Raw genomic sequence first — 23,887 nt, 5'->3', positions numbered from 1 at the left:
GTCCTGTGACCGCGCGCATTAGAAGAAAAGCGGGGATAGTTGAAATGACATATTATCACGATAAAAAGATAGAGACCGCATGAGAGTTCCCGTCTTTTAGTTTTCGAGCGTTGTTGGTACGTCAAACACTTGCTAAATTATATTTTTGAACATGTGCAACTGTGGTTTTTGTCTAGATCGTGCGATCATGAAGCCGATCCTGAGGCCCCCTCAGTCCTACAGTCGTGCACAGCCGACAAATTGGGCACTGCAGAGGAGTGTCTTGCGCCGCAATCGTTGCCACAAATCTCCGTTCGGGCGAACAGTAAATAACCCAGGCAGCACGCAACGTCGGGCCGATATTGGTTTTACGGCGGCTGTGCGCGGCCCCACCATCGGGCCAGCGTTGCCAGCCTGGCGCCGATATCGGCGGAGCCGTTGACTTTTGCCGGCAAAATAGGGCCGACTTTTGCCGCCTTTCAGCAGCCGATGTTGGTCTTTCAACCGGCAACATTGGGCCGAGTTATCCGGCCTTCTGCCGTCTTCCCGCCGATATCGGCTCAGCCGACTTCTTTCACCGGCAACATCGGCCGAGTTTGCCGGCGTTTTGCTGCTCTAAACCGGCGATATCGGCTTAGCCGATGGCTTTCACCGGCAACATTGGGCCGAGTTAGCCGCCATTTTGCCGTACTTTCGCCGACAATCGGCCGAGCCGATGGTTTTAAAACCGGCAACATTGGGCCGAGCATGCCGTAATTCTGCCGTGCTTCAGCTGACAATCGGCGGAGCCGATGGCTTATCGACGATGTTGGAACTTTCTTGTCTCCCTTCAGACAGTTATACATGCCCTGTTGAGAACGTCCTCCTGCGTCGCGGCGCTCCAAAATTCCTCGTCACCGACAGAAGTACGGCTTTTACGGCAGAGCTAACGCAAACCATCTTGCAATAGAGCCACACAGTCACCGACGGACATCACCCGCAGGCGAATGCCTCACCGATCGGGTAAATGAAACCCTCGCCGACATGCTGGCAATGTACTGTACGTCGAACACATGACATGGACGCCATAATATCTTCCGCACATAACCTGGAGTTAACACGGCAGTGTAAGAAAACGGCGCACATATGACGCCGTTCAAACTAGTTCACGGAAGCCCCTCAACGACGCTGGACGCCGTGTTGCCGGCCGTCAGTGACGAGAATAACCTGGACGTTCCGCTCTACCTTTAGCCGCCGAAGAAGCCCGGCAGCTCGCCCGCCTATCATACAATCGTAATTCAATAGAGCATTAGGCGCTTGAATATTTGTAGCCGCTACATAGATTGCTGTACTAGCACAAATAACAAGTTCAAATATTGTACCGTGCTAATGCCGCACGTACGACTCGGGGCGCGAAGTATCGCCGACTGAATAGCTTGCATTCTCCTATAGTTTCTGCTATGACAATGACTAACAACTATCACTAGCACAGTCACTTTTCTACCAAAAAAAAGGTGGTCTTTAGAAGAATAACTGACTGAAATTAGATGGCCACTTCGTTGACCAGTTGTTCAACGCTATCAAAAATGTTGAAACGTTATAACACATACCATTAACTTCATGGGCCAAATTCGAAGTACTTCTGTTTCGTAAATGTTTTTGCCACTGGTCGGCCGACTTCGCTAATGTATCCAGCATTAAAATTCACCCAAACATTCCCGCACGAATGCTTTTAGCGGAAGAAGTTTTTATGTGAATACTAATTCTGTGCATAAATCGAGCCTGTCATCATATTTATAGCGCTATATCCGTTCAGCCGCTGAATGTGTGCCGCCAGCGCTCATATACTACACGGACAGTTCCGATCTCTGTGTTACACATATTTACTCACGCGCGTGTTTGGGTGAAAGCGTAACAAGCGCATTTGCTTCAGTGATGTCACACAATTTACTTTATGAAAATAGTAAAAGCTCAGCAAGGCGTGTTGCTGAGCTAGTTGGTTCATTACTTGAGAAAAATAGGTATGGTGCAAAAAAGGACCGGGCGAAGTGAAGACACGTTTTGTCGTTTGAATGTTTACAAATCAACTAGCCCGCTGACCATCTTTAACGAACTGACAAACACGTGTTTGCCACGTGTTTAACAGTTCGCATTTGCACTTCGTTGCCGTCCATTTTGCGACATACATATCTTTTTCAAGTAAAAAATCTCGCTCACGATTGCTTCCCACGTGCTTTCAGAAACAGTCGCATAAAATTATTATTATGGCACGTGAAATACGATGAAAAATGCGGCTCCAACGTGGTGTACGCAAAGTTTTCATGCAGCGACATGTGGCAACAAGTGATGCATTGAAAATTCCACGAACGCCTTTCTCAAACGGCATGCCCATAGACATGCTGGGGGAATCGCACACCATTGTGGTAGGCTGAGCCGTGCTTTCAAGAAGGGAGAATTCGCATTTTTTTCGTCTTCTTCAACCTCTACCCCCCCCCTCCCTTCCTTCCCCTCGTTCACCGTCATTGTCGCGAAACTCGCTTGACCAGGCAGGGTAGGGTAGCCGTCCAGACGGAGGGACAATCGTAGCTGCGGCAGCAGGTTTTTTTTCACTCCGACCAGCAGAATTCTTCAAGAGTGCGGTGTGTGGACATGTGTGGTGGAAAGTCAAAATCGTGCACGAGACGATACGCGCAGGATTCCGCATTGTTTTCGGCAGAGATCACCGCAGCGAGAAACCAGTGGCCCCCTGCTTCCATTTTGAACTCGCTCACCTCATATAAGGCCGCGTGTTCACTGCTGTTACGTGTCATCAGATTTTTGTTCTCTTCTTATCGCGTATTCTCTATTGACCATCGTGTCTTGTGTATATGATGCGCTTGCATTTTTTATTCGCTCGTGTTTTTAGCGATCCAACGGGCACACGTGAGTGGTTTTTATGCACGATTCCTTTCTGTTACAATCTTACCTTTAGATTAGGAATGCGTGCGTGTCTATCTTGTTTAGATGTAGAGTTCATGGGATCTTGTGGTACCGCTCGCAATGTTTCTCGCGTCGCGTGCCCGCTTAAAGGATAACGCTAATTTAATTGCCGTCATGTGTTGCGAATGCCTACCGTTCCTTGGTGAACTTAACGTGGGGGGGGGGGGGTGCTCCTCCGCTCGTAATTAGCTCACGCGTATACACAGTCTTCTAGTCCAGTTGCCACTCTTAATCTCGCTTTTTCGGCAAGCCGCCTAACATTATCTTTCTTTTCTTCGGGTCCGTCTTTAATCCTACTTTAATGCTGCCTTCGTTTACATCTCCAGAATTTTTTTCGTGATTCGGCACCGTCGTTGCTGAAAAGCGCGATATCGTCCGCAAAACGCAAGTAGCTAAGATATTCTTTGTTAATCCTTATTCCTATTTTTGCCCGTTCTAGTATTTATAGCGAATGTGCCGCGCATAACGTTGAAGTGATTGTAACTCTTCGCATAGGCGTGCGCACAGTGGGGCAGGGGGGCGGCCGGCCCTCGTAGTCACTTAAGAAGAGGTGGGCGCAAGGTCTGCCAAACACATTGACTTAATAATGAGGGGGGGGCGCCGCGTTGAACCTTCGCCCCCCCCACCCCCTCTGAAGGGGAACCCTGCTCACGCCTATGATTTTGCGCCTGATCCCATTCTCGATTAGGATTGTCCTGCTTTTTTTGAGGAATACGGTGGCTGTGGGGTTGTTTTAGATATTGGCTACGGTATCTATAGATGTTTAGATATTCCTTTATGGCATAATTATTCCGGAACTGCTGGCGTGTGTTCATATCTGTGAATAAATTTGTGTTTATTACCTTGCAAATGTGTTGCTCCTTAATTTCTCAGACGCATGCGTAGTTGGTGCAGCAGGCCTTTCATCAATTTAGTTTTGTTTGAGACAATATTGACTTCGTTCTCGGCCTTGCATGGTTCGACAGAATTGTGGGTCTTAATCGCATACTAAGACATCAGTGGAGCAGTCGTTTTAATTAGGAAGCATTTTTCGAATATGGCACCAATGGCAGTCGATGAATGTTGTTGGGCCGCGAATAGTCTATTTTAGCGCTGCTGACTTACATACAGTACAGTAACCACAGTAATACCGAACTGCCGTGGTCGGCACGCAGCCATTTTACTTTATAACACATGTATCAGCCTGCCTGATCAGGTTACTTTACGCATCGAGCAACTACCGCCGGTGTCTCCATATAACATAGCTACGTGCCGACCACGACGGTACAGTACTACCATAGTACTACCGTACTTAACGCACGGTAAGCCACCACTACTAAAACATAATAACGGGTGTAAACGGTCACGCCGGCGGCTACCCGACGTCGGCGGGGCCGACACCGCGCCAGCATCGGCTAGCATACATAGGCCCAATGACGGCTTGCCATCATCGGCTGAATAACGGCAGGCCCGTCTCGGACCGACGCTGGCTAGCCCACGTCGGCCCGAAGCCGGCACGCCCGCATCGGCCCAAAGGCGGCTTAGCCGACGTCGGGCCGATGCGGGTGAAAGTAGCGCGAGCGTGATTTGCCGACGTGGGGCCAATATTGCTGCCGTCATTTGCCGACGTTGGGCCGAGATCGGTCCAATGGCGGCGTGCTCGCGCCTCTGATTTCTTTCTTCAGCCTCGCGCCTCTCTTTTCTTTTTTCCTCAGTTAGCTCTAGACACTCTGAGAGCTCGTCGTCGTCCGCCTCAAGGTTCTCAATAGCCTCGATAATCTCTGGCTTTCTCAAAATTATGTCGTCCATGACACGCGTGTCATGATTTTCATGTTACCACCTCTAATTTACGTTCTTCATACAGTCGCGTCGCGCAATACCAATTTTGGTGTATATCAAGCCCGCGAATGCACCATGAGCGTGGCATGTAAATCATGTCGTACATGACACGCATGTCATGATTTTCATGTTACCACCTCTAATTTACGTTCGTCATACAGTCGCGTCGTGCAATACCAACTTTGGTGTATATCAAGACCGCGCAACGGCCGCGAATGCACCATGAGCGTGGCATGTAAATCATGACATACATGACATGCATGTCATGGTTTACATGTTACCACCTGTTATTCATGTTCTTCATACAGTCACATCGCGCAATACCAATTTTGGTGTATATCAACCTAGCGAAACGGCCGCGAGTGCGTCATGAGCGTGGCATGTAAATCATGTCGTGCATGACACGCGTGTCATGATTTTCATGTTACCACCTCTAATTTACGTTCTTCATACAGTCGCGTCGCGCAATACCAATTTTCGTGTATATCAAGCCAGCGAAACGGCCGCGAATGCACCATGAGCGTGGCATGTAAATCATGTCGTGCATGACACGCGTGTCATGATTTTCATGTTACCACCTCTAATTTACGTTCGTCACACAGTCGCGTCGCGCAATACCAATTTCGGTGTATATCAAGCGAGCGAAACGGCCGCGAATGCACCATGAGCGTGGCATGTAAATCATGACATACATGACATGCATGTCATGGTTTACATGTTACCACCTGTTATTCATGTTCTTCATACAGTCACATCGCGCAATACCAATTTTGGTGTATATCAACCTAGCGAAACGGCCGCGAGTGCGTCATGAGCGTGGCATGTAAATCATGTCGTGCATGACACGCGTGTCATGATTTTCATGTTACCACCTCTAATTTACGTTCTTCATACAGTCGCGTCGCGCAATACCAATTTTCGTGTATATCAAGCCAGCGAAACGGCCGCGAACGCACCATGAGCGTGGCATGTAAATCATGTCGTGCATGACACGCGTGTCATGATTTTCATGTTACCACCTCTAATTTACGTTCGTCACACAGTCGCGTCGCGCAATACCAATTTCGGTGTATATCAAGCGAGCGAAACGGCCGCGAATGCACCATGAGCGTGGCATGTAAATCATGACATACATGACATGCATGTCATGGTTTTCATGTTACCACCTGTTATTCATGTTCTTCATACAGTCACATCGCGCAATACCAATTTTGGTGTATATCAACCTAGCGAAACGGCCGCGAGTGCGTCATGAGCGTGGCATGTAAATCATGACGTGCATGACACGCGTGTCACGATTTTCATGTTACCACGTGTCACTTATGTTCGTCATGTCGAAATGTGTCGTCATACCAGTTTTCGTATATATCTATTCATTTAAACGGCCGCGAGCGCCCTGAGACCATGTCATGTAAATCATGCCGCACATGACATGCGTGTCACGATTTGCACGTTAGAACCTGCCATTATGTTCGCCATGAACTCTTGTCACGTCATACCAGTTTTGGTATATGTGAAATTAACGGAATGGCCGCAAGAGCCCCAAGGCCGTGGAATGTAAATCATGCTGTTCATGACATGCATGTCATGATTTTCATGTTATGACTTGTCATTTATGTTCGTAATACGGTCATGTTATTCCATACCAATTTTGGTATACATCCGATTAACGAAACGGCGAGGAGAGCACAAAGTCGTAGGCGGCTAGATAGATAGATAGATAGATAGATAGATAGATAGATAGATAGATAGATAGATAGATAGATAGATAGATAGATAGATAGATAGATAGATAGATAGATAGATAGATAGATAGATAGATAGATAGATAGATACGCTCAAACTCGCAGAAGTTCGCTAAGAAATGCTTCGCATTTAAAATTGTGCAGTTTAGCAGATCTGTATACAATTGTAAAAGATATATTACTTTTCGACGCAGGCTGAAACGTTGTTTTTTTTTTGTTTATGTATTGAACTGAATTCAATTCAATTACATGTACTATACCATTTGTGATGCCTACTTCTGCATCGTATAATTAACTGCGTTTCACTACATTCCAGATGTGGCATTATGCAAATCGTCAGTTTTACTTGAATTTTTGCTTGCAGTATTTACCTCTTCATTTGCCAATGTTTATTGACCATACTATTAAACATATCAGCACGAAATTGTTTAATAGTTTATTACTTGTATGAGAAAATCTGAATGTAACTGGTATATATGTCTTTCATCAATTACTTATATGTATATATTGATGTATTTAAATCGAGCTGTTTTTAAATGTTTTTCTGGCTGATCTCACTGGTCTCATTTTTCACGAACCGGGAACAGTTCTGTCTGTTTCCTGTGCCATGATACAATATGTTGTATGTACACATGGCAGAATAAATATTTTCTTATATAGGTTATAGTATATATCTTTATATAGCATTAAGGGATTATATAAGTTATAGGTTATATAGGTTATATATTATATTGTCTATAGGTTACATAAGGTTACAGATGCCGTTAGAGGCCTCATGAAACGCGAAAAGTGACCGTCGGCGTCAACACTAATGGTAAAAAAAAAAAGTCCATCACGTCATACAAGACGCCCAACGTCCACTAAAGCACTAGAAAGTGAAGTAATATTAACTGATTGAGAGTAATTAAGAAGTAATTGGGATGTATTTGAAAGAGATTCGGAGTAATTGAGAGCAATTAAAAAGTAACTGAGAGTAACTGTAAATAATTCGGAGTGAATGAAAATGACGTCAAAATAGTACAGACGCTAAAATAATGCAGGCGTAATGGCTTTCGCCTTGTCTTACCACATATAGGGAACCCTGATAATTTTAATCAGTGAAACATCACGTAATGTTTGCTGTTCCTCTAAATATCATTAGTCACTAAAAAGAATATTCCCGAAAAAAAAAAAAAAGTGGAGGTGCGGGGTATCGATCCCCGTACCTCTCGCATGCTAAGCGAGCGCTCTACCATCTGAGCTACACCCCCGACTCTGGCCGCCTTAGCTAATGTGTCAAGACAATTAGCACATAAAGACGATGGCGTCATAGAATACGCTTAATGTCCACTAAAGTGCTACACAGTGAAGTAAGAACTGCTTGAGAGTAATTAAGACGTAATTCAGAGGCGGTTGAAGGTAAACCAGGGTAATTGCAGATGACGTCTAAATAAAGCAGGCGTAGTGGCTTTCCCCATCAAGTAGTCTTAGCATGCGATAAGGAACCCTGATGATTTTTATTAATGAGACGGCACATGATGCTTACTGTGCCTTTAAGCCTCATATTAGGCAATGAAAAAAAAAATCGGATTTCCCGGAAAAAAAAAAAAAGTCAGTGGAGGTGCGGGGTATCGATCCCCGTACCTCTCGCATGCTAAGCGAGCGCTCTACCATCTGAGCTACACCCCCGACATGGACTGTTTGCTCAAAGTGCAGTCCACCCCCAGGAGAGTTGCCATCGCTGAACTAGCTGAACCACGACCGCCGGATTGGCCGAACACTCGAAAGGCTAGAAAATTGTAGTAAGGCGATGCAAAAATTTTGAAAGAGCTGATCTAAGTCGTCAGGGGGAATACGAAGCTTCGGTGATTGACTGATGACAGGGGCGGCGCCAGAATTTTTTCACTGGGGCCTAGCACCCACGACAAGTGAGTTGCTTCAGGGGGCAGGGAGGCTGGGAACTTATGCCCTTATGCGCTCTGTTTTTCTTGAAGGGGGGTGCAGGGGGGGGGGGGGGCGGTTGCAGGCGGAAATTTTAGGGGGCCCGCAGCTGGCGCCGCCCCTTCGTCACAGTACACTGCACTTGCAGACTGAGAGGAAAATCTACTGAATGAAAGCAATGTGCTACTCTATGAAATCCTTGTGAAGGACAATGTTCAGGAGAACAGTGCACGACTCTTTTAACCTTGCCATTGGAACAATGGTGATCGAGGCAGCGCGAAGGCAGCAAAATAAGCTTGCTTATGCAACAAAAAAAGAGCTTACACTCCAATAAATCGTTACATTAGTTTATTCGTTAGAAAGACGCATACAATTAACGTTGATTACAATACACGCTCCCGCATTTCACGATCATATGAATCGATGCCGCATTTACTCGGAGATAACGATTCGTAAACTGAGGCAAACATTGCAAGGTTTTTGCAATGATGTAGCTTTCGCTAAAAAATAAAAAAGAAAAAAACTCCGTCGAGCCGGATTCGAACCAGCGACCTATGGATGTCAGCATTGGACGTTCCTCTACAGTCCACCGCTCTACCAACTGAGCTATCGACGGAACAGATGTAGGGGTCGCTTTGAGGAGATGTGATCTGAGAATGGTGACCTTGGACGTGTCTTGGACCAATTGCTTGGACGAACGGAATCGAGTGATCACTTTCGGTGATACTCTTATCGCCGGGCGAGATTCAACGCTTCCTGTAGCGTCCCAAGCTCGTAAATCTCACGAAAGTGATGTCTTCGAGCCACAACCCTCTCGGTCGCCTTCTCTGTCCCTGAAAGTGATTGCCCACGCTAGCGATGGCACAGTTATGAACGGTTATGAACTCTATCCACGCTAGTACACCGGCACCGATACCTTGGATATAACCGATTAACGTGAGAGTTCGGGCGAATTGGTAGTTCATCGTAAAGGAAATTTCAAAAGCGCGGGAATAAACACGAATGCACGAAAAGAGAGCTGACACGGACAAGCACTGTAGGAAGGCGCCCCCCCCCCCCCCCGCTCCCCCTAATTATCTAAAGGCGATCTCAATGTGCTCATTATTTCCACATGGAAAGGGTTGTCAAGTAATGTCGCATATTTCATTGGTCACGCATTATCTGTAAGTGCTTGACTTCATCAGCAAGACATGCTGTAGAGCATGGAGCATCACATCGCTTATTTGATAAATGATTTACACTAATCTCGTCGCCATTAACCATTTAGGAACATTTTGTGACATGCTGCCACTTAATAAGGTAGGTCGACAAAAAATATAGAGCTCACTCAGACTCACTCAAGAGCTATATTTTGCGCTTATGGCTCATTGGGACTCAGACTTGCCAAAATTTTTCTCAACCAGACTCGTGGCTTGATCCGAGTCTGAGTGAGTTGACTCATGAGTGTGTTTGCGTATAATTAGCTTTTTCGACCACGCTGTCAATGCTCTTTAACACCAAAATCACACATAATCGGTGTTCTACGTAGTGCCTTTTGAGCTCGTACTTTAATTGGCAGTGGTTGCAATCCAGTAAGGACATTTTTATTGGAAGACACGACTCACACGAATGATTTTTACCAAGAAATTTCCGTCAAAGAGTTTGAGTGGAGAGGTCAGGGCAACCCCCCCCCCCCCCGCTTTCTGTAACTCACACCTCTGATCAATAAATACTGAGCTGGCGCATGAACACTAGGACGTTGAAGTATGTGTGAGTAGACGTGAGTATAAACTTCAGCCGATATCAGGCTGATAGTAATGCTGAAGATGGATAGATAGGACCATAGGTCGACTCACTCCAGAAATACGTTTTGCACTTATGACTCAATTGGACTCAGACTCATCAAAATTTTCTTCAACTGGACTCACTCGGACTCACCAATATATTATTCACCCTGACTTGCTCAGACTCACGGCTCGATCTGACTCTGAGTGAGTTTGCCGACCTATGGGTCTTATCACAAGCGAACTCCACATTTCACGAACATGTGTTGCTGCATTTAGGATGTTTCTCTTGAATACTAATACGTTGTTAGAAAAAAAAAGCCATGTTCTTAATGAAAGTACTACTGTGCATAATAATTCAGCAAACTCATTTGTCCGTGTCCCTCCAAACCATTATTGCTTTCGCAACACTGGCCTATGTCTTGTGGACTTTTCTGATATGAAATCTTAATACTGCGCTTGTCAAAACATGCAGTGCACCTACTTTGGCTATCTTAGTGCATAGTCTTAACCACAACGCTGCACATTACTTAAAGGGGCCGACAAACAATTTTTACGACACCTGTTTTCTTCAGAGCAGCAGAAAACTTACCAGTCAGAGTGTCTAATCACGGAATGGTAACGTGGAGAACTCTGTCATATATTTATAATGAATTTTTTTTTGTCCGTTGTGAGTATGAAGTCATATGCACACAACACATGATGCAAACAGTGGGAGGTGAGCGCGAGAGTGCTTAGTATTGGTGCGCGGCAGTTTGCTGCGTATGCGTGCACTGTGCATGCATGCGCCGTGGCTCGACATGTTCCACTAGTTGCCGCGAAGGCAGCACCACTTCCCAGCGTCAACTCCTTTTACCTCATAAGCAGCACGGAATAGAGCAGTGATGGATAATACTATACATAAGCTAATTTTGAGCACTAATTATGGTGCGCATAAAAGCATGAGACTACACACAGCGAACGGAATGACTCCATTGTTCACCATCAAGGCTTCTCCACTGGGCTGCGCGACATACTGCTTTTTGCGACGTTTAAACACAATTTTAAAACATAATCCTACCCAAAATTGTGAAAAAGATGCTTGAATCTTTCATTATAATTTACAGTCTTTTCGTTGCCACCAGGATCTAATCACACGTTCCGGCCAATTGTAGGTCCCTTTAAGCATTTTGTATTTATTTCCTGAAGCGATTTGCAGCCGAAGGGATACAGTCATAAAAACTACTTTTGATGCTGAAACTTTGCCTGTTTATTTCGAATAAAGTCAGCATATATACACAATTGTTTACAGGTTGAAGAAAATATTTACAGAGTTTATTCATCTCAACATGCCAAGCTGAAATTTTTTCAGCAGGACTTTCTGTGCTCCATTCCCATAGCAAAACACACATCAAAAACATTTCTCCATTCAAACTATTGTTTGACCATCATCGCGCAGTGGGTTTCACCACATTCCGTAATTTTCACTCAGAATTTTGAATATCTTAAGTTGCAGAAAAATTAACACATGAAAGATTGACAACAATGCAGTGCTGGGTTGTACAGTACACGCGGATTGAAACGCGACGTTTTTTTTTGTATAGCGAGTGCTGTGAACAATTACTCATGATATTCGCATCATGTCGCTGCAAATCTGGCCGCTAAAGGTCATGTTAGCTCTGACGTAAGTGTCCAAGTCAAAATTAGCCTGATATGAAATGAAACACATGCTGGAAAAAACAAAAGTAAGTTGCATTACTTAGCCCTAAATTTTGCGTTTCAATCCGTAAGTACTGTACATCTCACTTGCGGTGTTTTTCCTGCTTTTGTCATGTTTAATTAAACCTTAAAGGGTCCCCTCACCAGGTCCGAGCACTTCGAGCTGACAAGTGTAATGCATACACTGGGCGCTCATGATCACGTCTGCCAAAATTTGCAACGCTACGCCCCATGGAAAGTGGTGAAATTTCAAATTGGCCACTTGCCCTTCTTCTCGCTGGCGAACGCCCCAAGATGGAGAAGACGTACAACAAGGAATGGCCCAGCGTAGTTATCTGTGCTCCAATGCCACTCCTCTACATAGACATCAGTGCTCTGACGTCACTCACAGTAGCACGTGACACTGAGAGAATTATTCGAGCCGACATGTGTAATTTGTGTAATCTGTTGCTTGAATATATGAATGAAAGTTGAGAGCAATAATAAAACAAACGGAATGTCTGCGCATTTATATATATTTTCTTTTACTTCGAATCGCAGCGAGACTAATCTGCCTCAGTTTCGCGTGCGTTCGTGTTCTTGCCGTCTCTGCGTCATGCAGGCACCAGCCCTGACAATGCTTGCCATGTTTTTGGTGCCTTGTCCCTGACCACAGTTCCAGCGGTGCAACGCGGTGTATCACAGCAAGGATCCATGATTTGTGCCAGCCTCTCCAAATGTGCGTGCACTTGGGGATCCATCTCGCAGAGACAGGCAGTACAATACAGAGAACGCCGAAACAACACAGCACCGCTCGGGTGCTTGGGCACGTGACCTTGCGCGCACATGACGTGTTGATACCAAAGAGAGCAGGGAAGGAATTTGGCTTGTGAAGGCTACAAGGGGTGAGTGGCAAGGGTTCCAAGGCTCGCCTTCTCGCATCATGGTTCCACGCAGCTTCAACACATTGATTTTCTCAGCTTGTAATGAACCAGTTTGAAAAATTTTTGTGATACAAAACTCTTCATTGGGGACACGACAGCTTCCAGTGTCTAACTACAATTTTTTATGTCACATGGTGAGGGACCTTTCAAGATCATCACCTAGAACAAGGCCATGATGTTTTGGTGCTACAAAGATGTCATTGCCAATTCACCATCTCCGACAACTTAGCAAGACTATTTTAATCAAGTGCGGTGAGTTAGTGGGTACGTTAAATCTTTTTAAGCACTGTTTAGCAATAGCCATGCAATTACAATCATTCACATAATCTCAACACAGTCTGCCTCACAGCCTATCTTCTCTTTTTCTATAACATCTTCCTCGAAGCTCTGCTTATGATGACTATGTAACCATCACAATTATGTTTCATACATACACAGGACGGTGACCTGTATGCCTTGTTTATGTCACCATTCATGGTCCAATGTAGTGCGCCTTACCTGACTCACAAAAAAGAAACAACAAGAAAGAAAATGCGGTGTTCATAACAGTCACTAACAATACCTTCAAACAGTCACCACATATGAAAAGGCAATGCAGTGGTCCCTTAAACCGTGAAGATGTATTTCCTGGGTGATCACAAATCAGTCATCATCTTACAAGCAGGGCCAAAGGTAGGTATAAATATTTATCAAAACTTTATCAGTACATCGGTGACAAAGTATGGGCACATTTCTGGCACAGCAGCACCATCACCGATGAAGCAGCGACACGATTTCGTCATACTCCCTCTGCTTATCACTCTCTTCAATCTTGAGAGAGTTGACGATGTTCTGGAACCGCTGCTTGAGAGCCTGGTTTTCTATTGATGCTATCTCCAGCTCCTGTGCCTGCCTTCGCTCCTGCAGCTGAGCGATCTCCCGTTCCAGCTCTGACAGCCGGTTCATAAGTGCGGAGTTGTCCTGCTCCGGCTCATCGATGTCGTCATCTTCCTCCTTCTTGGCAGCAAACTCAATCACTTCCTTGTCATCTCCATAGTCTGGGTCGTCCACATACTCGTCCACCAGAGAACTGGTTGCAGCCGCCGTCGCCGCCGCGCTCGCACCAGACGCCATCTTGTCGGTGGCGGCCAGCATGCCCCGTCGGAAGTCTGTCACCATGTCCGGCGAAGAGCCGCCGTCCCGTTTGCCGGAAGACGACGGGTGCCTCTGCTTCGGGGGCCGCGACAAGAGGTCCTCCTCGCCACCCGAGTCGACGATATTGACATCGTCCTCGTCGGAGCTGCTCAACGCTTCCCCGAAGAGGTCGTGCTCGCCGACGTCCATGCTCTGGGAGTTGCTGTTGAGCAGCGCGCTTACAGAGGGTGAGCCGAAGCCACCGCTCACGTGGGGTTCGCCGGAGCCGCCGTTGGCCACTTCTGTTCCATCACCCTTGCCATCGCCGCCCTTGTCGTCTTCTGCGTTGACCACCTCGTAGCGGATCGAAACTGCTTCATTGTCCGTGCGGAATAGCCGCTTCACCTGCACGTTAAGCAAAACAATGTGTCTTTATGCAAAGGTGTCATGACATCCAATATTTTAACATGAGTTTTTAACTTTACAACATTGTTTTATTGACTAACACTGGAAGTGCCTTGCACACAGGATGTCAAAATGTACAGTACTTCTGAATTGAAATGCGAAAACTTATGGCTAAGTAATGCACATACTTTTGTTTCTAGCGTATACAGTTCGTGTCACGTCAGCGTAACTTTGCCTCGAACGCTTACATCAGAGCCAACATTACCTTTAGCGGTCAGATTTGCACTGACAGGATGACGTTATCACGAGCAATTGATCATAACCGTTGTTGTGCTAAAAAAATATGATGTAGTGTTTCATTCTGTGAGCACTGTACAATCTTGACAAGTTCCTCCTCTACAGGACAGGGTAAATTAACTTGCATCAACATGCCTCACGTTTTAATTGTTATGCAAGCTTCATTCTTAGGGTACAGAAGTAATATTTAACCTCACGAGACATCTCTGCGTAATAGTCACAGTTCCGAAGTAAAACTTCATTGTTTTCTTAGGTGAAGTGACAGTCAACAATCAGTGTTTTCCAGCAACTGGATCTCTAATGCCAATACTAAGTGTTTGCTGGTTAATGCATGCATAGTACAGTGAAAGCTCAGTCCACTAGGGATAACAGTTGCCTATATCAACAACAGGCTAAACATTCTATACTAAAACAATGTTACGTACACCACATGCTGCCACGTTACACCTACATATCTGCAGTTATATCACGCACCGAGTATTGATGTGATCTCGGCTGTTTGATAATGTAGTAATTGGTTTAGGCTGCTGGAAAGATTGGGATGTTCAGACCAGCATTCGTCACACTGAATTGAAAGGAGGAAAGAAGTGTTAATTTTAAGGGCTCGTTTTTCTTTGTTATACACAATATTCTATTTACTACTAAAACACATCCCCTATACTTTCCTTGGCATTATTTGTCTGTTAGTGCTCATGAATTGAAAGGGTGGCATACTGGACCAATCGGTGCGTCACGGTTACAATATGTTAGCGCTAGTCCCTCGCAAGTAACCGTCACAATGGTTTCTAGTAGGCTAGTCACTTCTACTATTCGCCATTCTTTTGTAGTTCTTTACTGACCTAAATGAATCCACACAGGTCTTATGTTTTATGCGACTACGCTGTTTCGTAACAATAACTGTTGGGGTTTTACATCCCCAAACCACGATATGATTGTGAGATACGCCGTAGTCGAGAGCTCCGGAAATTTCAACCACCAAGAGTTCCCTAACGTGCACCCAAATCTAAGCACACGAGATTCTAGCATTTTGCCTCCATCGAAATGCGGCCACCACAGGCGGGACTCCATACCGCAACCTTCGAGTCGGCAGACAAGCACCATAACCACTAGACCACCGTGGCGGGTGAGTATGCCATTTCAGTTCATTTTTAAGTGTGTAGCACTTTAGGGGCCCGGCTTATCGTCCATACACCGTCTCATGTTGCATGGTCATGCAGTGGTCAATACAGGCCTAAAACAAGACTAAGAATAGAAAATAAACTAACAAGGTCTAAAATGATATAAACCACAAAAATGACCAAGAATTAGTCGCAATAATTTACTCAAAAAGCGAAAAACGCTTCTAAAGCATCCGGCTGATACCCGCGCCGCGCAAGAGAGGGCGCCACCACCTCGGCAAGCGCGCGACTGCCAAGGGAATTGCTGGGTTCCCCGTGTTTCGCACTTCCTAAGGTTTCACGGTAGTGGTGCTGCATTGAGCGCGGGATTTAAAACTACACCAGGGCCTACACAATAACGACATAAGCGCGGTATTTAGAACTACACCAGGGCCTACACAAGAAAGACGCAGGATTTAGCACGGGATTTTTTTCTGCACCGTAGCGCTGAATGGGAAGGCAGTACTCACTTCCTTCTCGATCTCCGGGAAGTCGACGTACTTCTTTTTAAGCACCTTGCGGAACCGTCGCTTGCGCACGTTCTTCAGAGACGGTGTGATGCCGTGCGGGTACTGGTACTTCTTGTCTTTGGCGTCCTTGCGCTCCTTGCGCCGCAGCGCTTCTTCGTCCTCGGCTGCGGCAGCCTTCTTGGCCTCTTCGTCCTCGGTGCCGTCCTCTTCCTTGCAGATCATCAGCTGCGCCACGTCGGCCGTCTTGTAGAACGTCTTGCGGTCCAACGTCTTGTGCGACTCGATGATGGACGGCAGGTCGACGACGCGAGCGGAGAGGCTCCAGCGGTCGAAGCGGACCGTGCCGTGCCGGTTGTCCGGTTCAAGCTGGATGGTCAGCCTGTCTTTGAGGTTCATGACGCCCGACCGCACGGCTGCCCGCAAAGCAGCGGCGACTTGGCCCGGAAGACGTAAGATGATCTGACTCTCTAGTTCGGCCGGAGCTTCTTCCTTGGTCTTCTTGATTTCCGGGGGTGCGTTCATCGTGTCAGCGATGCTTTCAGGTTCCACGAACAAGAGTATCGATCAGTGAACGCGTCGTTGCGATGGTCACCGAGCCGCCAGGAAACAAAAATTTCGGCACCGCGAGTTGGCTCACTTGGGGGTTTTCGGCACCGGGAGTCGGATCACTTGGAAGCAAGGAAGTCGCCTAGTACACACTCTTCCAGGGCATGTTTCCAGGATTACTGTCAGCCACTACCTCAGCAACGTCACTTTCGAGATCACAGGCTCCGATTCATTCGTAAACGATCATGCGCGTAGAAGATACTCGAAGAATCGAGAACCGTGAACGCAGACTGAGGACATGGCAAACAAAACAAACACACAGGCGAGAGTGATGTATGCGTTGATTGGGCTCCTGCTTTTGTCGTGAGTTTTATGTGCTTAGTATGTGCGTATGTGGTACATGTTAAAGAACGTGCAAAAAAGTATGTTGTTGAGGAATAAAGCATGCTTAATGCAGAACACGTCTCTCGGGTTACTGCGAGCGTAGAAGTTAGTAGTACGCGCTAAACTGTAAGTCATAAAAGCCAGGAGCCTTCTTGGTGAGATTTCAAGCTTCAGCTGTGGGATGAAGCGTTGTTTGTGTGATATCGTTTAAAATTTGCAAGTGTACCTTGTAATAATGAAAATGACGCAATAATGTGATTAACACGTTGGTTAAGGCTGTGGTTCTGTGTGGTGCAATGATTTAAATTAAACCATTTAACGTCATGGCCGCCATGTTTCACACATTTCCGAAATCGAAACTACAGTGACTTGAATTCCGCATGCAAGATCAAGTCAAGCCAAGCTGCTTGGCTTTGCAGGTTTTCTCAGTTTCGGTGGCGAGCGAAAGTGATGTTGAGAAACCCGAGTCAAAAGTGTCGTGAATAACACCATGTCGTGTCAGCTGGTAAAGATAGCAGCAATTAGCAACGTCGCCAAGGTCAAGTCCTACCTGTTTCCAACCAGCCAAGACCAACAGGGTGAGGAATTCGGTTTCAAAACACTGTCATTAACCCGCTGGCTCATGTTTTGGCGTCAGCTGCTATCACTCTCCGCGTTATTATCGGATGTTCAACTTGACCACTCAAGCTTTACGCGTTTTGGCTCTCAAAGGAGTGTTCCAGTTGTCACCAATTCCACAGAGCTGCTTCTAGTTTCCTGTTCCGTTGTTTGCTGTCAACAACCGCATTTTAAACAACTTGCGACCGCAACTTACCCATTCATGACAAACATATGCGAAAATGACGTTTCACTTATTTGTTTGTTTTGTCCTGAGCCGATACGATTGCTTTCGTAGTGTACTAAAGTCCATGCCTATGCTGCCTTGTAGCGCGGTTGCTTCGAATTGAGCTGACAAGTACTTGAATTTGGGCAGTGCATTCATGTTAATTTTTCACATGGTTTGTAGTTAATAGACTCTTCGTTATAGTTATGCAGTTAGTGTTCAGCGACCACGTTTGGAGCGATCTTTCTGCATCCTTTGATGACGCAGCGTTGTCAGAAAATGTTGGTTTTGGGTGGGACCAGCGCGATATAAGCTGTTCGCCATCGACGACTTCGTAGGACTGTTATGTTCAAATCAATCAATCAGTCATCAAATTTTTATTCCGGTGTACAGCGAACACTGTATACCGAGGAAATTGGGCTAAAGGCCAGCTCGAACTTGTTATGGGTCTGTTATGTTTCGATAAGTTTCAGACCATATGTACAGCATTTTCCCGTAGTATTGCCTTCTTTTTTTCTTTTTCTTTTTTTTTCGCGCCATCATCAAAGGAGGACGTTTTACTTTATATTGGCAGGTCGGTCAAGTCTTTTACGTTGTATAGACCCGCCTTTTTATGGCTGTCAGGATTCATTTAACAACGTAGATATACGAATGCTCGGTTTTGTTTCTCAGGCAACCCGTACATGGAACTGTATGAGCGTATATTATTCACCACAGTGGGCGCTGGAACTCCCATACGGTCTATTGCTTTTATGTGATAATTATAGCTTGCAAGTAGTAGTGATCGGTGACAACAGTGATGACTGTAAATGGCTAAAGCAAGTGCAGCGAAATATCGTTGCAGGCAATGCCGCTGGAGTTCCATTTCCAGCGGGATTATTGAACCTTTCCACCTGGAAAGAATTCCGGTTGAATAATTCAGCTATATAGCACTATAATTCAGCTCGAAGTCGGTGAACATGCAGCTGGAATTTGGCCGAATTCCAGCCGGAAACTAACAAAGTTCTTGCTCGAGTTGAATTATCGAACCGTAAATTTTTCCAGCTGGAAAGATTTCTGGTTCAATTAACCAGCCGGAAATGGAACTTTCTCGCCGGAGGTGGACTTCATCAAAGCAGTGTGTCGGTTCATCTGTTGGTTTTCATTCAGGTTGTGTGACGCAGCGCTCGTGTGTCTGTGTCGTCTCTCTTGTGGGTGTGTGTTCGCGCTGTTACTCCCTTAATCTAAAAAAATGACCCCTTAAAATTCTCTTCTTTCATTCATTCATTCAAAGTGGGAGGGTTATATTTGAAGAAATTTGCTTAATTTCCCATGTGATATTGCTGTAAAATCTTCGTGGCAATACCTGTCAGGCCATGGACTTTGAACACATGGACATGTACACATGGAGTTCAAGCACATGGACTTTGAACACGTCTGCAACCAATGCTTTTTTTCATGCTTTCTCTTCACAAAACAGATGACGCAGCGTCGAAGCCGGTCGCCGACGCTTGGGACTGGCCTTTGGAAAATGAACAGCCAACCGAAGCCAAGCCGGCCAAAGAAGAAGACAAGTGGCTTCAAGACTGTGTTGTCGCGCTGTCATCGACGGCCGATGTTTTGGCTCTGGCGAAGGATAATGTGGTCGTGTTCCTCACAGGTGGGTTGTCATAGAGCTTCATGTTCACATTGATGCTTGGCTGTTTTAACTCTGCTTCAAAAGCTGATTTCAGCTTGTCTTGTCAGATGCTTATACACGAGCACATACAGCAGCTCACTTTGTATTGATTCCTTGACTGCTTGCTTTATACAAACACACTGGAATGTGCTTGCTAGAAACCGTGCTTAAGAAGGGAGACACACAGAAAAAAACTTTATAGGCAACTTCAAGCAAGAAAAAGTTTATATAAGTTCATCCGTTTTGCCGCCATTTGTAAGTACAGCCCTTCGGACGGTTCAGTCAAGTTTTGCAGATCTTAAAGAAACCAATTGACGGGATTTGACTGTACCATGAGATCAAGCTCTTTGCTAATTACATTAGCCAAGGAAATGCTATTTCTTTCCATCACCACCTGCAAGCCGGCCTTCGCTACAGTGGCATGACCAGATATTAGCAATGGATACATAACAGATTTTACAAGACACAGGCCTAACGGCACACATCTGATACACATGTACACGCAAAATATTATAGCTTAAAAGCAAGTTTATGTCACAATAAAAAAAAAGATATATCTCCTGCCCACACATACTTCTGACAAGTTCATCACAGCAGGGAACAGCTTGTCCTTCTGATATTTCTCTTTCAAAATACTCTGGTTTGCCGCAGTGCTTCGTCTAACTGGGCCTTCCTGTGATTAGGGACTAGGCTTTGTTTACTACTTGAGCTAGTTTCTATTCGTTCTTGAACCTGTCTTTCAATGAGTCTCTTTTGTTTTGCTTTTTCCGACAGCCAAGCATGGCGTATCCGAAAAGAACGACTGGAAGTACGAGGTGTCATTCCACAGCGAGCTGCGCCCATCAAACAAGTACAGTACTTCTCACCTGCCTCATGCTCGTGTAGCAGTAATTTTATGAGATGAGTGATAAAAATTATTTTTTGTGTTTTTTTTTAAGAGAGGAAACAAAGTACGCAAGTAAACGAAAGATGTCAAATAAGTGTATATGTTTTTAAGATAATCTTGCCGTAAACGTTCCTTAAAATGTTTTGGTCCGTCATTTCAGTGATGCCGTGACTTCCATGCTGTGCTTGCCAATGAGCTCCCAGAAGAGGTGAGCATTTGAAAAAGTGAAACATCTCGTTACTACACAGTCACCAGCTTCGTACTGTGAACACCGATTTAACTGAGCATAGAGAGATTGATGGACGACTGAATCAGCTGATTAAGATTTAAAAAGTAAAAGTTCCTGTTGTAACAGGGCAGAGGCAACATTAGCTGCAACATTGGTACTAGATGCTAGAAAACACGGTAGTTTAATTCAGTAAAAAAGTATCGTGGACCACGCCGTCATAGCTTGTTACAGAAAGTAAGCACCACCCGTGGTAGCTCGGCAAGTAGTGTGTCGTGCTGCTCAGCTCAAGGTTGCGGGTTCGATTCCCGATCACAGCAGCTGCATTTCAATAGGGGCAAAATGCGACATCACTTGTGTAGTACTTAATTGCATGTTAAAGGGGTGGTGCCATCAAATTTCGAGGCTATAACAAGCCTGTTGTGGGTTTCCTCTGTATGCAAGGACACTCCACACGAAGGGTCGGACACAGCAAACGTTTAGAATATATTTTAATTCACTTCCAAAGTGTACCTAAATGCCCATTCTCCCGATCAAAACCCATCGCTAGCGCGCCAACACTGACGTAGATCTGTAGGATGGACAACGAAAGTTGTAGTGACGTCACACCAGATCTGCTGTAGTGACGTGAGTGGCCTGCGGACCTCCGCCACCTCCGCAACGTACGTACCGGCTGTAGTGAACCAGAATATATTCTAGTTCACTATAGTACCGGCAAAGCATCGGTTGCTACATCACTCGCCGATTTTCGATCGTTTTCTGGCTAAGTGCGTCACAGCCTTGTGTGGTCACGTGACCACGCCTCCTACACTTCTACGTCACTGCCCAACCTCAGCGCCCAGAAACCGAAACCGAAAGTTGTCCACATCAAAAGGCGATATTAAATTATTTAGCGAGAATACATGAATCTTGGTGCGTGCATCGTTCTTCCTGGAGCTATAGGAAACGCTTACAGCAAAGAACGCGCAAGCCACAAACATGGTGGCACCACCCCTTTAATGAACCCAATGTAGTCAAAACTAATTCTTTGTCCCCCACTGCAGTTTGCCTCATAAGTATAACATGGCTCTGCCTCCTGAAGCTATTATTATTATTATTATTATTATTATTATTATTATTATTATTATTATTATTATTATTATTATTATTACTACTACTACTACTACTAAAAGTAGCTGCAAGAAGCCAAGCAAGTCATTGTCTTCAAAATTCTAGTTAGTTGTCGTAAAGTCTAGTTTGTGCTCATACGCATGCACGAACCCAAATCTTGTAGACATCAGACATAGTAAAGTGTAAGAATTAATGAATAAGCTCTAGCTGGTCCTAACTTGTTCGTGTTTTCATTAAATTGTAATACTAGTACCTCTGCGCACTAGTAATAATATTACCTCTGCACTATTTCATGCGCTCTGGCTTGCATTGGCTTGTTCATGACTTTGCATGTCTTCCGTTTTTTTCCCTAACATGAGGAGCTACCAGGGAGGGCCTGACTGGACCTGTATTGTGGTCGGCTTCAAATCCGGCTACGTCCACATGTACACTGAGGTAAGCGCAAGACGAAGGCAGAAAACACTGGCGCAACTCACTACTGTCACGGCTGACATTCATTGAAAGAATTAGGCACGCGTTTATTCCCAATTAGAATACCGGGCATGTAGATAAAAGTTAAGCTGCAACATCATCATGTGGATTGTTACAAGGTATAACACATGCTTAAAGCTTGACCATACAGATCAATGAGGGCACAGCAGGGAAGACGCAACATCATCACAAATGGGGGCAGCCATGGGATCCAAAGCCACGCCTTCATCAGTCTTATGTCTCTTACGCACCGACTATTCATTGCATTTAGCATCAATTTTTCTTCCGTAAGGAGGCCACGCAAAAACGAACTGTGACAGGGTTTTATAAAAGGGACCTTATCTTTATACAGTGAAATTGAAACTTTACTCACAGATCGTGGTTAGGTTAATGGAAGTGCACGTCTGAGTTCTCTGTTGTGCTTGTGCCATAGTGGTGACAAAGTACAGTAAAACATGAATACAACGAAGTTGCATCTGACATGAAAATAATTTTGCTACACTCGAAAAGTCATTATAAATGAAAATTTATGGCACTGTATTAATGGCAAGACTCTTTCTTGCCTGCTCTGTTATAACCGAATATTCGTTGTGAACAATAATACGTTATAAACGATAATTTGTTATATTCGAATTTGGTATGTTTGACTACATACATATCTCCGAAGAGTGTTTGGCATCCTCAAGCAGTGAAACGCTGTGACAAGTGTCAATGGCGGGGAATGGCAGCATTAAGTAACTTGTCTACCAATTTTGGCCAGTGCTGTTATCTGTACTGTGACGCTGCCTCCTATCATTGTGGGGTTGATGTCAAGCCATCTTTCTAGGATGGTCGCCTGCTGCTGAACCAGATCCTTCACGAGGAGCCTGTGCTGTCGTTGAAAGTGCCAGACCTACGTGCCGCGTCGTTTCAGCGGTTTCGGAGAGCAGGTGAGACGGTGAAGTGTGCTTTCGGACTGTTTTCTTATAAGTTCGGCACGAAGCAATGCCACCGTTTTCACTGGGCTGCTTTTACCTATTTCGGCATCTATTTCTTGCAAATACGCACCCATTTCGGGGCATCATCCTCCTGCCAGTGTTATTGGCAACGACTATGCTAATTTAGATGAGTTTGACAAGTGCGCATTACGACAGGTAGCATGTTAGAAGAACAGAGGTTTCTGCCCGACTGACATAGTCAATCATTAATTGATATCTTGGGAAGCGTACAGTTTCCATGTTCATGTGAACAAGGAACTGGTTCAGAAATGTCGCTTGAACCAGAAACATTTTGTTCTTGTAATGCGTTGATTGTGATCTCTGTGTATGCAAACGTACAAATTAGTTCTCGTACATGTCATGTCTGCTGCATACATCATATCGGCTTACAGCAGAGTCCTGCTTCTGATCAGCTCAGTGCTGTGAAGCAGTGAGCCTGATGAATTGTCATGTTGGCGGGAAGAGCTATGAATAAATGGGCCCTGATCTGGGGAAAAAAAGTTATTATATTCGTGCCCTTCCTATGCCCACGCAGCGCCCTCAGGAAATTAATCATTCACT

At 45.2% G+C, this 23,887-nt stretch overlaps 2 protein-coding genes and 3 non-coding genes across 5 annotated transcripts in view; 1 reads left to right on the top strand and 4 right to left on the bottom strand.

Moving 5' to 3' along the window:
* Nucleotides 1-7,677: 7,677 nt before the first annotated feature.
* Nucleotides 7,678-7,750, bottom strand: Trnaa-agc (transfer RNA alanine (anticodon AGC)). Its single transcript has one exon. It is a non-coding gene; the product is annotated as a tRNA-Ala (tRNA).
* Nucleotides 7,751-8,095: 345 nt separating this feature from the next.
* On the bottom strand, nt 8,096-8,168 carry Trnaa-agc (transfer RNA alanine (anticodon AGC)). The gene has a single exon. It is a non-coding gene; the product is annotated as a tRNA-Ala (tRNA).
* A 776-nt stretch (nt 8,169-8,944) lies between these two features.
* Nucleotides 8,945-9,036, bottom strand: Trnay-gua (transfer RNA tyrosine (anticodon GUA)). The gene is given in 2 exon segments: nt 8,945-8,980; nt 9,000-9,036. It is a non-coding gene; the product is annotated as a tRNA-Tyr (tRNA).
* A 2,380-nt stretch (nt 9,037-11,416) lies between these two features.
* LOC119401600 (transcription initiation factor TFIID subunit 7) lies at nt 11,417-16,988 on the bottom strand. The gene is made up of 2 exons (XM_037668500.2): nt 16,247-16,988; nt 11,417-14,322 (listed from the first exon to the last, which is right to left on the bottom strand). The coding sequence occupies exons 1-2, from the start codon at nt 16,766-16,768 to the stop codon at nt 13,555-13,557; spliced, it is 1,290 nt and encodes a 429-aa protein (XP_037524428.1). The 5' UTR covers nt 16,769-16,988; the 3' UTR covers nt 11,417-13,554.
* A 609-nt stretch (nt 16,989-17,597) lies between these two features.
* Nucleotides 17,598-23,887, top strand: part of LOC119401598 (rab3 GTPase-activating protein non-catalytic subunit-like) — a 52,873-nt gene continuing 46,583 nt past the window's right edge. Inside the window, 7 exon segments of the mRNA XM_037668499.2 lie at nt 17,598-17,754; nt 19,459-19,638; nt 20,431-20,506; nt 20,703-20,750; nt 22,238-22,313; nt 23,176-23,235; nt 23,237-23,278. Coding sequence (XP_037524427.2) covers nt 17,667-17,754; nt 19,459-19,638; nt 20,431-20,506; nt 20,703-20,750; nt 22,238-22,313; nt 23,176-23,235; nt 23,237-23,278 — 570 coding nt within the window. The 5' untranslated portion in view covers nt 17,598-17,666.

This window comes from Rhipicephalus sanguineus, chromosome 8 (genome assembly GCF_013339695.2).
Source record: "Rhipicephalus sanguineus isolate Rsan-2018 chromosome 8, BIME_Rsan_1.4, whole genome shotgun sequence".
Lineage (NCBI taxonomy): Eukaryota > Metazoa > Arthropoda > Arachnida > Ixodida > Ixodidae > Rhipicephalus > Rhipicephalus sanguineus.
Note: the sequence above shows the minus strand (reverse complement) of the source record. Positions and strands in the feature narration are given on the sequence as shown.